The 12,225-nt window shown below is 43.7% G+C and overlaps 1 protein-coding gene across 1 annotated transcript in view; it reads left to right on the forward strand.

The window, feature by feature from the left end:
- The window catches only part of LOC140496209 (uncharacterized), a 132,669-nt gene that overhangs the window by 110,928 nt on the left and 9,516 nt on the right, over positions 1 to 12,225 (forward strand). Inside the window, exons 12-13 of the mRNA XM_072595707.1 lie at positions 6,927 to 7,077; positions 8,715 to 8,843. Coding sequence (XP_072451808.1) covers positions 6,927 to 7,077; positions 8,715 to 8,843 — 280 coding nt within the window. The remainder of the gene's footprint in view (positions 1 to 6,926; positions 7,078 to 8,714; positions 8,844 to 12,225) is intronic.

Raw genomic sequence — 12,225 nt, forward strand, 5'->3', positions numbered from 1 at the left:
CGTTGCAGTTTCCCACGTTATACTCCATTCATCAAATCTTCACCCAATTATTTCCCTGTAACCTGTTGTCGCCTCAATCTGTCCTATTCATGACTCTGTATTCTACCTATTTTGGTGTCATCAACAAATTTAGCAATTCTGCCTTAGGTTTCTTAATCCAATTCCTTTATATAAATTATACAAGTTAGAAGCCCCAGCATTGATTCCTGAGGCACATTATTTGTAACACCTTGCCTACCAGAAAAAGGCCTATTTATGCCACTTTCTGTTTCCTGTTAATGAGTTAATCTTTGGTTCATATCAATGTATTATACCCGACACCCTCAGGCTTTATTTTCCTCCCTAACCTTTGACATGGTGCCTTCCGGAAATCAGTGCAGTATATCCACCTTTTCCACAGCACATGTTACTTCTTCAAAGAGCTCTAGTAAATTAATTCATTTTGTTATGGTTTCCCTTTCACACAGCCTTGTTGACTCTGCCTAATTATTTTCAATTTTTTTAAGTGCTCTATGATAATATCTTTGATCATAGCTTCTAATATTTTCGCTCTGACAGATTTTGAATAAAGGAATTGCATTAATTATCTTCCACTTGAACAGATATTTCCCCAAATCCAGCAAACTGTGCAATATGAGAAACTACATATCTACTTCCACTCGCCGCCACTTTTAAGTCACTTGGATGGAGTCCATCCGGACCAGAGAACTTGTCAGCACAAAGCTCAACAGCATTTCCCTCATGATTGCAAATTTCTTTCCATCTGAGGCCTATTATCCTGCCGTATCAGGTCTCGCTGTCATCACAAGATTGAAAAGATCTTCTGAGTAATACAGTGGTTAATGTTAGAAGATTATTCTAATATGAGTGTTTGAGGGAGAGTTGAGCTAATTAAACACAAAGAAAGGCAATACTGCCACAGACACAAAGATCTGGTTTCCAATGGAGTCCTGGAGACACCTATACCCATTAAAATGGTGGACACGACCCAGATGTGAAACTGTTGGATGCATTTCTGACAGATTCCATTTTCACTGGAAGGGAAAAGATAGCAGCATATGATTCAAACATGAAGGAAACCTAAAATTAGCAGGCCCCTTTAGACTCAGTGTTAAGTTCAAACAGACTCATTTTTGCCTTAGCCAGGATCTTAATCTACGATGTGGGGTGACATTTTGTTTTTGAGGAGACTGAAATGCTCTTGAGGGACGGATAATGTCCATAAAACTGTAATGATGTGAAGTGATTTAATTTTCTAACCATGTAGAAGATCTTAATGTATAGGTTGTCTTTGTCATTGAGAATTGAAAACTGTTCTAACAATTACATTTTCCAAGGGCTATCACTATGTCACCATGAAATTTCCTAACATGTACTTTGCATTTCAAAAATGAAATTCCATGAAAGATATTGACATTTTGTGAAGTTAGTTTTTTGCATGTCTTTCCACAGCAATGTGACCATTGCAAGAGGGAAAATGGAACATACATCAAGGTTTCAGTATCAGTTTCAGAAAATTGAATGGAAAAAATAATGGGACTTGGTTTAAATTTCCAACCTCTGATGTTTCCTCCTATAGGTATTGAAGCAGTCAGTGCAGAAACTAAAAGGGTGGGCATCATAATTTCAAGTCGACCTTGTTTTGAGAATTGTGCATTGGATTGGAAATTTACTAATTATTTAAGACAGGAAAAAGAGGGAAACCAGATATAACACCTCCTGTCAGTTTAACATCGTTTGTGGGAAAGGTACATGCATCTGATGTTAGGGCTAAAGTTACAGACTAGGAGGGTAGATCACCCAATTTAGAGTCCAATAAAATTGAAGGGGTACATAGTTCTTGAAGACTGATGACTTACTCCAGACTGAGTTTGGTGGTTGTGTTAATTTCAGCATCGATGTGGCTTAAAGATGTCGATTGATGGTTTATCCATTTTTTGTGGAGACAGCAGCGATAGGTTGAGTTCTTTTTACAACCTTGGTCTGTGGCACGTGGATAGTCAAGATCAGCTGACAGGGTTCCAAACTTGCAAACTGGGTAGAGAGAAAGCGAAACAAGGAGAACCCACTCATGCATTTCATCCCTCAGTGTCGCAGATGTTTGCCCAGTAAGGCAGCTGCTTAAACATATAAAGAGGTTTGTTGTCACATGGCATTCTCTGTCCGATTGCCCAGTGACCCAAGTGTGACACTGGTAAGTACAGTTCAGCTAGAACTTGATTCAATCATGGCTGGGAATTCCTCTCTCAGCCAGAATCCCATTGTTCAAATAATTCATCCTTGAATTATTGAATCATAGAATATCACTGGACAGAAGGAGGCCCTTTGATCCATTTGGTCTGTACTGTCTCCTGAAAGCATTGCCCAGCCAGTCCCAGTCTCTAGCCCTACCTCTGTACCCCTGTAATTCCATTACTTTCAAATATATATCCAGTTCTCTTTTGGAACCTGAAATGGAATCTGACTCCATCCCTCTCCCTGGCAGCACGTTCCAAATCTTAGCAACTCTCTGAGGAAAGACGTTTCTCCTCATTTCACTCCCAGCTCTCTTGCTGGCAATCCTGAAATTTCTGGTAAATCTCCTTTACACTTGCTCCAGGGCTTTAACATCCTTCCTTAAATAAGGTGCCTGGAACTGAATACAATGCTTCAAATGTGGTCTGACCAATGATTTACAGAGGTATGGCATCATCTCCCTGCTTTTATACATTCAGCTCCTATATAAACCCAAGGATCCTTTACGCCTTCTCAATAACTGTTTCAAACTGTCTGACCACCTTCAGAGAATCATCCACATGACCCCTGAGTTCCCTCTGCTCCTGTACCTCCCCTCAGGGTGGTACCATTGAGCCTGGATTCTGTATCGTGATTCTTCTACCAAAATGTATCACCTCAAATTTCTCTGCTTTGAAATTCATCTGCCAGGTGTCTGCCTATTTGGTCACCTTGTCAATGTCCCTCTGAAGTCCCTCAGTATCCTCCTCCCAATTCACTATTCTCCTGAGCTTAGTGTCATCTGCAAAGTTAGAGATTTTACCCTTAACACCCAACTTTAAATCATTTGTATGAATCAGAAAAAATAAGGGCCCCCAACACCAGTCCTCAGGGAACAACAGTTTCAACTCATCTCCAGTCTTAGAAATGCTCATCTACACCTACGGTCTGTTTCCGACCTTGTAGCCAATGTCTACCCCATGCTGACAAGGACCTATCAATCCTAAACCTTTCTAATTCATGAACCATCCTGCCGTGTGGCACCGTATTAGATGCTTTCCACAAGTCCAAATGTACAGCATCCACAGCACTACCCTCTCCACTGCCTGTTTCACCTCATTAAAGAACTCAATTAAGTTTGTCAGATATTGCTGAAACTTGACAAAACCGTGTTGATTGTCTCTCGGTATATCTTTATCTTCTCCCCTGTTATAGCTTCCATCAGATTTCCTCCTATTGATAACAAGCTGACAGGTCTGCAGTTTCCTGGGTTATCCTTTGCCCTTTCTTAAACAATGATGTCACTTTGCAATCCTCCAGTTCCCCAGAACTAAACCTGTGCTTAGAGAGAGCTAAACAATTTCTGTCAAAGACTCACATATTCTCTCTCAGCAATCTAGGATGCATCCCATCTGGGTCAGGCAACTTGTCTACCTGGAGTGCTGCCAGCCTTTTTCGTCTTTTTGACTGATTTTGATGCTTTGCCAACATAATATCAAACACGATTAATACTATGATCGCTATTTCCCAAATGCTCCCCTACTCTGACATTCTCCACTTGGCCTCCCTCATTTCCTTGGACCAGATCCAATCCTGCTCCCTCTCTGTACGACTGGAAATGTCCTGTTCCACACTGTTCTCCTGAACACTTGTTTCCTGACTAGTCTACCCTAATGGTAATTGCAATCACCAACAATCACAATCCGACTTGTCTTGAAGATTTCCATAATCTGCCTGCAAATGTTCTTTTCTATTTCCTCCCCATTATTTGGACGTCTATAATAAATATCTAACAAGGTCACCACTCCCTTCCAGTTTCTCACCTCTAACCATATCGATTCCATCACTGCTACTACATCATATCCCACGAGACAAATCTGTTTCCTGTCCCCAGTTTTGTTCACTATACTCCGTACATTTACATACATACAATTTACCCTGCCCTTATTTCTTCCTTGCCCAGTGGGAGGCAACCATTTCTTTGTTCACCGTCAACACTCAAACCTTCCCTCACTTCCTTTTCCTTGTTCTCCATCTTCTCTGTTTAGCCCTTCTCTGGTACCTCCAAAACTAGGTCCATTAGTTAACCCACATCCCTGCCTTACAAGTTTAAACCCACACTCACTACACTATTTACTCTTTCAGCCAGGAGATTATTTCCATTTCTGTTTTGGTGAAGCCCATCTCCTATTTCCCAAAAGTGATCCCACTTGTAATAAAATCTAAACCCCTCCATCCTGCAGCATCCCTCAAGCCACACATTTACCTCCCTGATCTGCCTTTGCCTAAATGGTGAAACTCATGGCATAGGGAGTATTCCTGAGATTCCTGCCCTGGAGGTGCTGCATTTCAACCTACTCCCTAACTCCTGAAGCTGATCCTGCAAGACCTCCAAGCTATCCCTCCCTCTGTCATTGGTTCCCATGTGAACAGCCATCGGTTTTTCACCCTCCCTACCAGAAGTTTATCCAGCCGTTACATTACATCCCAAATCCATGCACTCAGGAAGCAGCAGAGCATACAGGACTCACAATCTCATCTGCAAACCAGACTGTCTATTGCTCGAGCTATTGAGTCACCAACTGCTACCGTCTCCCTAATCAGCCTCTCAGCCCTTCTCTCTTTTCCCAGAGTACCTTCATGCACCATGGTATTGTGGTTTTCCTTCGAGTCATCCATCCCCAATTCAGTCACATTGCTCACTAAATAGGGATCTAAAACGTCAGACCCGTTAGACAGCTCCATGGAATCCTGAATTTCCTGGATCTGCTGTCTCAATTCCTGTCAGTCACTCACATGCCTGCCATCTCTACACTCTTACTGCCTGGCCATCACATTGTGGAGTGACCACTCTTTGGTACGACTGTTCTTTGAGACTGTTCTTCGATACTGGGTCCTCCACAATCCCCTTCTCAGTTGGAGTAAGCGAGCTGTCTTCCCCCAGAGTCCTCCTTGGTCACTTCTCATGACCGACCTCTGTTAGAAGCTCATTCTCCTGTTGAGAACAGGGACCTCCGCGATCCCCTTCTCAGTTGTGGGAAGTGAGCCAACTGCTCCTAGCGCCCTCCTCGATTGCTTGTCACTACCTCCACCTCATGGTGTGTCACCAGCCCCTTGAGTTTACCTGTTGGATTGTTTGTTGACCTTTGTTCATGAGATAAGGATTGGCACCCATTCACACTCTTTCCAGGCTATTTCTCTTGGTGCAGCCTGGCAGACAGGGGCACTCCATTTCACTGGTTTAAAATGTAGAATGTACAAGTGATGGTGCTTTCTGTGACTGTGATCCTCAGTCAGTGCAATGTGGCTTTTGTCTTTAAAAAAATGAAGACATTTCCCAACACGACCTTCCTCCTTGCCTTGGTCCTAACTGGCTGACCCGTTATTCTGTGACTATAACCCTCCCTACCATCCATCTTTCTTAGTTACAAAGTCTTCTGCTTCTACACATCAGGAATGCCCTCGATATCTTTCTCTGTCTCTCTATTTTATAATTAATCATGAATAAACCGGCTGTAATTGTATACTTTTATGGAATTACTCAGATAGACAGATGTCGTATCTCAATCATGTAAAACACTTAAATCCTGAAACATTTTAAAAATCATAATTGTAGATTTATAGAAGAGGTAAAGTTGTCATAATCTTAGAAGATCACTGAACTACTCTCTCATGGAGAGAGATTACTGGAGGTGATTAAACCTGAAGGTCCCCGAGGGGATGGGGTGTTTGAGAAGGAGAATCAGTGAGGGGATTGAACCCATGGTCATGACATTACTCTGCAAAACAAACCAACCATCCAGCCAACCGAGCTAACTGACTCCCAGATCTATACATGTACACATGAAGGTAATTTAGTCACTTCCCTGAATCACATTGGTGATAAACACCACGATCTGTAATCCTACCAAGTGCAGCGAGTGTGCAGTGTCTTCCTACTTTGTTCAGCGCCATCCTGCATTTCCTGAAGCTTCTGATCCTCCCTTCCCTCAGCACTCCTCCATTGCCATTTGCAAACATCTACTGTCTTGTTGAATAACTGAGCTTCCTGGGAGCTATCCTTTCCCTCCTCTGGGCCTCAGAATGATATCTTCTATCAATTACTCAGGTTTTTGTTGTGGCTAATGACTGAATAAAGCTCATGGGTCTGATAAAGTCCCCCAGTGCCTCTGCACCAACTGGTCTGACCCCACCAGATATCTCCAGGCCAATTGATTGGCATCATTCTGTCTTATTTCATGTGAGTGCTGCATGTTATGCAGAGAACGTAATCAATGAGCATTGTCTGGATGGCATTGTGCAGAACCAGGACATTCTTTGGCCTAGAGCAAGCTGCTCAAGGCACTGGGCAGATCCCAGGATGCCATCAGGAAGAAAATGTGTGAAATATTGTAATCAGGAATGCAGCCTCACATTTTGACCCGTACCAAATGAACAAACTGGTCTGGTTGCACCATGAGGACGTGCTGTATTTACACTGAAGATAAAGATCCTCATGAGCCGGCTGTACAGCCTCCCCAAGGGCTTCAGGCCTCTCTCCTTCACCTCCTTCACCCAGACGGGCAGCTAGAGTGCAGTGTGGGCCTCAGGCCAATGCACTATGTAAAACTATTTGTCCTGATGCAGCAAGTTATCCCGAACCCACTGCTGCTGAACTCCAGCCCTCCTTAACAGGCGGGCAGTAACATTCTTCCTTTACTAATCTTATGCAGAGCTTTGATCATCTCAGGTTTGGAAAACAAATTACTGATTGGAGACTGTGAAATGGACAGACAAGTTATTGAAACAGAGAATGTAATATTCTACATTCAAGATACAGAAGCTGAAAATTTCCCAGCTCTCCAGTTCCCTAATGCAGATACGGTGAGTGAATGTGGAAATCCTCACGTGTCCCAGTTAGAGTCCTGCTGGCAGGACGAGTGGCTGGAAGTCATGTGTCCCCACTTTCTCTTCATAGTGCAGTCTCTCTTTCTCTGTTATTGCTCCGAGTTTGAACGTGTGACATTCACTTACTTTCTGTTCCACCTCCACCAAGACCATGCAACACACACACACACACACACACGGACACACACACGGACACATATACATAAACAAACATACATGCACATACACAGACATAAATACACACAAACACACGACACAACTGGGTGGAACAGTGGTTAGCACTGCTGCCTCACGGTGCCAGTGACCCAGGGTTGATTCCAGCCTTGGGTGACCGTCTGTCTGTGTGGAGTTTGCACCTTCTTGCCGTGTCTGCGTGAGTTTCCTCCGGGTGCTCCAGGGTCCTCCCACAGTTCAAAACTGTGTGGGTAAGGTAATTGGCCATGCTAAAGTGGGGATGTGATCCAGGGATGATCCATTGACCATATGGAATGCAGGGTTTCAGGGATAACACAGTGGGATGGATCTGGGTGGGATGCTGTTCGGAGGGTCAGTATGATCTCGATGAGCCAAATGGCCTGCTTGCACACTGTAGGGATTCTACATAACATGCAAACAAGTGCATAACAAACAAGCACATAATCCTGTGTACGTGCTCACACTCTTCTCCTCCCATATTCTTAACGAAGGGAATGAGTAAGGGCTCCATCCTGGTGCTGATCCAATGACCCCGTTACTGACCGGAAGATTGAGAGGGAACTGAAATTAATACGGTGGAAATTTGAGTGCAGCATAAAACTGTCGGTTGCTTTAACTCCATTTCAAACGGGACAAGTGAGATTAAAATTACCTCAGAAGTTCTCTCTTAAAACATTTAAAATTCCAATTCTGTTTTGAGACGAGCAGAGTTTTGGTAATGAGTTTGAACAGTTTGAGGGTGACCATAATTATATTTCTGATTGTGTGAGTTGCCTCTATTTTCTGGTCCCACTGTCATTTCCCTGATGTTCATGCAGGCCCCAGGCCTCTGGTACCATATTGTGAGGTGGAAGATGCTCTGAGTGCTGCTAAAGAACTCCCACAGCGAGTGTTAGAACTTCCACCAAAGGTCAACAGGATTTTTTAATAGAAAGAAAAAAATTGGATTTATTTGGCATTTCTCAAACCACTTTAGAGCCAGTGACGTACTTTCTGAAGTGTGGACACGGTTGTAGGAAACAGGGCAGTGAACTTATGCACAGCAACCTCCTCCAAACAACAATATAACAATGACAAGATTACCTGCTTTTCTGATGTTGATTGAAAGATAATTCCTGAGCTCCTCTTCAAAATGGTGCCATAGGGCCTTTCACATCCAACCAGGCAGGTAGAAGGGACCTCCGTTTAAAATCCCATCTGAAAGTCATCCCCTCCAACAATGCAGCCCCCCCCCTTCACCTCCTCAGTACTGCACTGGTGGGTCAGCCTTAATTCTTGTGCTGAAGTCCTAAAGTGGGACAAAAGGCCAAAAGTTTGAAACTTCTTCAGCGCGTTACTCCTGAAGGGAAGAGGGAAATGGCATTGCAGATTCTTGTCAGTTAACCAAATGTATTATTTCTATTGAATGTAAAACCCAGGAGAATATCTCTGCCTTTGACCCAGCGATTAGGATCAGTCTGTCACCAACTCTCCTGGACAACATCAACATTACAACGAGAATGATACGGAGTAAAGTACTATTATTCAGGGATGCAAGACTGTTCCAGGTAATTAATCACTTTCCCAAGTGTGTAATGAGCTGTTGGATTTTATCAAAAGATACTAAAATAATAGACCTTTCTCCCTGTTGCTTATTGAGCATTTTATCGGAGGCGATAGTTTTCGTTCTTGTTGAGCATTATTTAAACAGTTATTGAACTCTTGCTGAGGTAAATTGATGCTTTGAGCAGATATTTCTTTGTGTGTTCAGTTCGTACACCGTCCTGAATGTGAGAATTTCCAAGGCCATACCGAGTAACATGAGCAGAGTACACCAGGGTGGGGGAGGGAATGGAATAAAAATGACCATCTTTGGTTAAAAACCTAATGGTCAAATATTTGTGCTTCAGGCTAACATCAGTCACTTTGTTATACATCACTACACAACAACAAGTGACCAGTGTGTTAGTGTGACAGTAAACACTGCAGTGCAGTGGTAGTGTCCCTACCTCTAAGCCAGAAAACCTGGTTTCAAGTTCCATCTGTTCCAGAGGTTTGTAATAACATCTCTAAAGAAAGCACCGAAATGTTACCTTTCTGATGGACAACAGCAAGGGATAGATTCAAGCTTTAGGTTTCCATTCAATCAATGCAACAATAACAGATTGCATTTAAATAGCAATCTGCCAAGGTGCTGCACAGTGGTGTGATCCACCAAGAATGACCCAGGGTACCCTCTCAGGTACGTAACATCCCCCCAATGACCCAGGGTATCCTCTCAGGTACGTAACATCCCCCCAAGAATGACCCAGGGTATCCTCTCAGGTACGTAACATCCCCCCAAGAATGACCCAGGGTATCCTCTCAGGTACGTAACATCCCCCCAAGAATGACCCAGGGTATCCTCTCAGGTATGTAACATCCCCCCAAGAATGACCCAGAGTATCCTCTCAGGTATGTAACATCCCCCCAAGAATGACCCAGGGTATCCTCTCAGGAATGTAACATCCCCCCAAGAATGACCCAGGGTATCCTCTCAGGTATGTAACATCCCCCCAAGAATGACCCAGGGTATCCTCTCAGGTATGTAACATCCCCCCAAGAATGACCCAGGGTATCCTCTCAGGTATGTAACAGCCCCCCAATGACCCAGGGTATCCTCTCAGGTATGTAACAGCCCCTTCATGTTCTTGAAGATGAGAGTGCTCCAAAGTACAGGGAGTTCTTACTTATCGAGTCTCCCACTTTAGTGTGATCATCAGTGATGGTCATTGTCAGAGAGCGTGGAGTGAGGCCTGGTGTGAGGATCTTGGAAACAGTTTGTATTATAACTGCAGAGACAGTATGGGTTTACTGATGGACACAGGTCCAGGGATTGTGATGTCCAATTAATCCATGCCTGTTGATTGAGGTGGAGACCGGATATCAGTTTTGTGCTACCTCATTTCCATTGTTGCTACATACAACCACTGCCCCGTGGCTGATCATTGGCTAAACAGATCAGTAAAGGTTCCAGTATCATTTGTGTCAAACATAGTCTAAAGCCAGTGTCCACTTCGAGATGGGAGATGCTCTTTGGCTGCAGATGGTGCTGAGACCATTCAAATATCAGGGTTGTGGAACAGTCAACCGTGCTGATCCTCGGGGACAGCATGGATCAAACTTTCAGATATGCACTGCAAATCTTATTGGAAGAGGTATTGAAAAGAAGAGATGTCATGAATAGGAGAGGTGCACTGTGTACTCAGGGTGACAGAATCCCTCAGTCACATCTCAAATCATCAGAGACCCACCACCCACTAACACACAATAACCATCAGTAAAGACACAGCATTAACGCACACACGTTATCCCTCATCCACACACACTTCACACTATTATAATACTCACAACTTTGACACACTGCCAGCTATTCAATCAGAACAGCTGCATCAGCATTGCATGTTACTCACGGACACACTTGCTTCATTCTTGCAGGACAGGGTGGGTCACAGATGAGGAGGCAGGAAGTGGGGGAGAGGCCCCTGTGTGTTTCAGCTGCTCTGGAGGAGACAGCATCAGCCATTGTGTCGGCTTTTACTCTTGTTTTGTGGGGAAAGTAAACAATGTGACGGTCAGTGACAGAGAACCAATAAGGAATCTCTGACTTGGAAGTGGAGTTAAAATTCTAGGTACAAAAACAGAAGTTGCTGGAAAAGCTCAGCAGGTCTGGTAACATCTGCAGAGAGAAATCAGAGTTAATGTTTCTGGAAACCGGACCCGAAGCGTTAAGTCTGATTTCTCTTCACAGATGCTGCCAGACCTGCTGAACTTTCTCTGTTTTTGTTTCTGATTTACAGCATCTGCAGTTCTTTCGGTTTTTATTTTGAAATTCTTGGTATTGCTTGTGAATGATTTGTTCACATCCAGCCTGAACAGAAAGGGGCTGCCTCATTCCAGATATCTGTCTTGTTCTTCCACTTCTCCCTTCCCATTCTTACGCCTGTTCCTTGGCTTCTCAACTCAGAGGCGACATCGAAAGCCTCATGATGACGTTGGATCACTATAAACCCAGCGGCCTTCTTCTGTAGTCTGGTCTATCAGAGTCTCTGTCTGAGCTTGTTACAGGAGTCTATTGTGTGATCTTGCATTCAGGTATTCTCATTATAACAAACATACTGCAGACCAGGACAAATCCTGACACCTGCTCAGCTGGAGATTACAGGGCTCTTCCAGAACAGTTCAGGACATTGCTTCAGGACATCAATGGTCTGTTCTAAAGAATGGGAGCATGTCAAATGTCATGTGCACATGTGCAAGGTTCCCATCTGGAGTCATGGGCCATATCATGAGGGGGTCATCCTGCTGATCATTAACCAATCTTTGCATTGCCAGGATAATGGGCACAGATGGCACAGAGGACTGCCACAGAATGAATGTGTCAGAATTGCTGCCAGGATAATGGGCATGTACCTGAAAGATACGTTACCTGTGGTCACACAGCAGACCCACATTGAGGGAATGGAATTACTTTCAGCTCAGGGAAATGTTAAAACGTAAACTGTAATCATACACAAGGCACTGTGTGTCAGCTCATTGACAAACCCGCACTGTGTAAAGGCTGCAATCCAAAGAAATCCTTCAATTTGTTCCACCTTCAAGAGGGGCCGGGATGAATTTCATTCCCTTTGAACGGAGAGTCTCTCTCTTGCAGAGTATACTGAAAACTGCAAGCTGTTGCAGCCTCAGGGAAAGTCAGAGCCACAGTCCAATTGATGGCTATTATTAATGCTGTCCCTGCTTAGCTCTGAGGTTGAGCTGCAATCGTTGGTAAATTACAGTCACAATCCTTTTTAGTGAAATAGTCACAAATTGTTTTCATCGCTAAAATTCAGGGAGAAATTGCTTCCAAACCATCCTTAGCTGACATGGTATCTGTTTGAAAGCCTTGTCCCTTTTCTCATGGTTACG

The sequence above is a fragment of the Chiloscyllium punctatum genome, chromosome 26, assembly GCF_047496795.1.
Source record: "Chiloscyllium punctatum isolate Juve2018m chromosome 26, sChiPun1.3, whole genome shotgun sequence".
Lineage (NCBI taxonomy): Eukaryota > Metazoa > Chordata > Chondrichthyes > Orectolobiformes > Hemiscylliidae > Chiloscyllium > Chiloscyllium punctatum.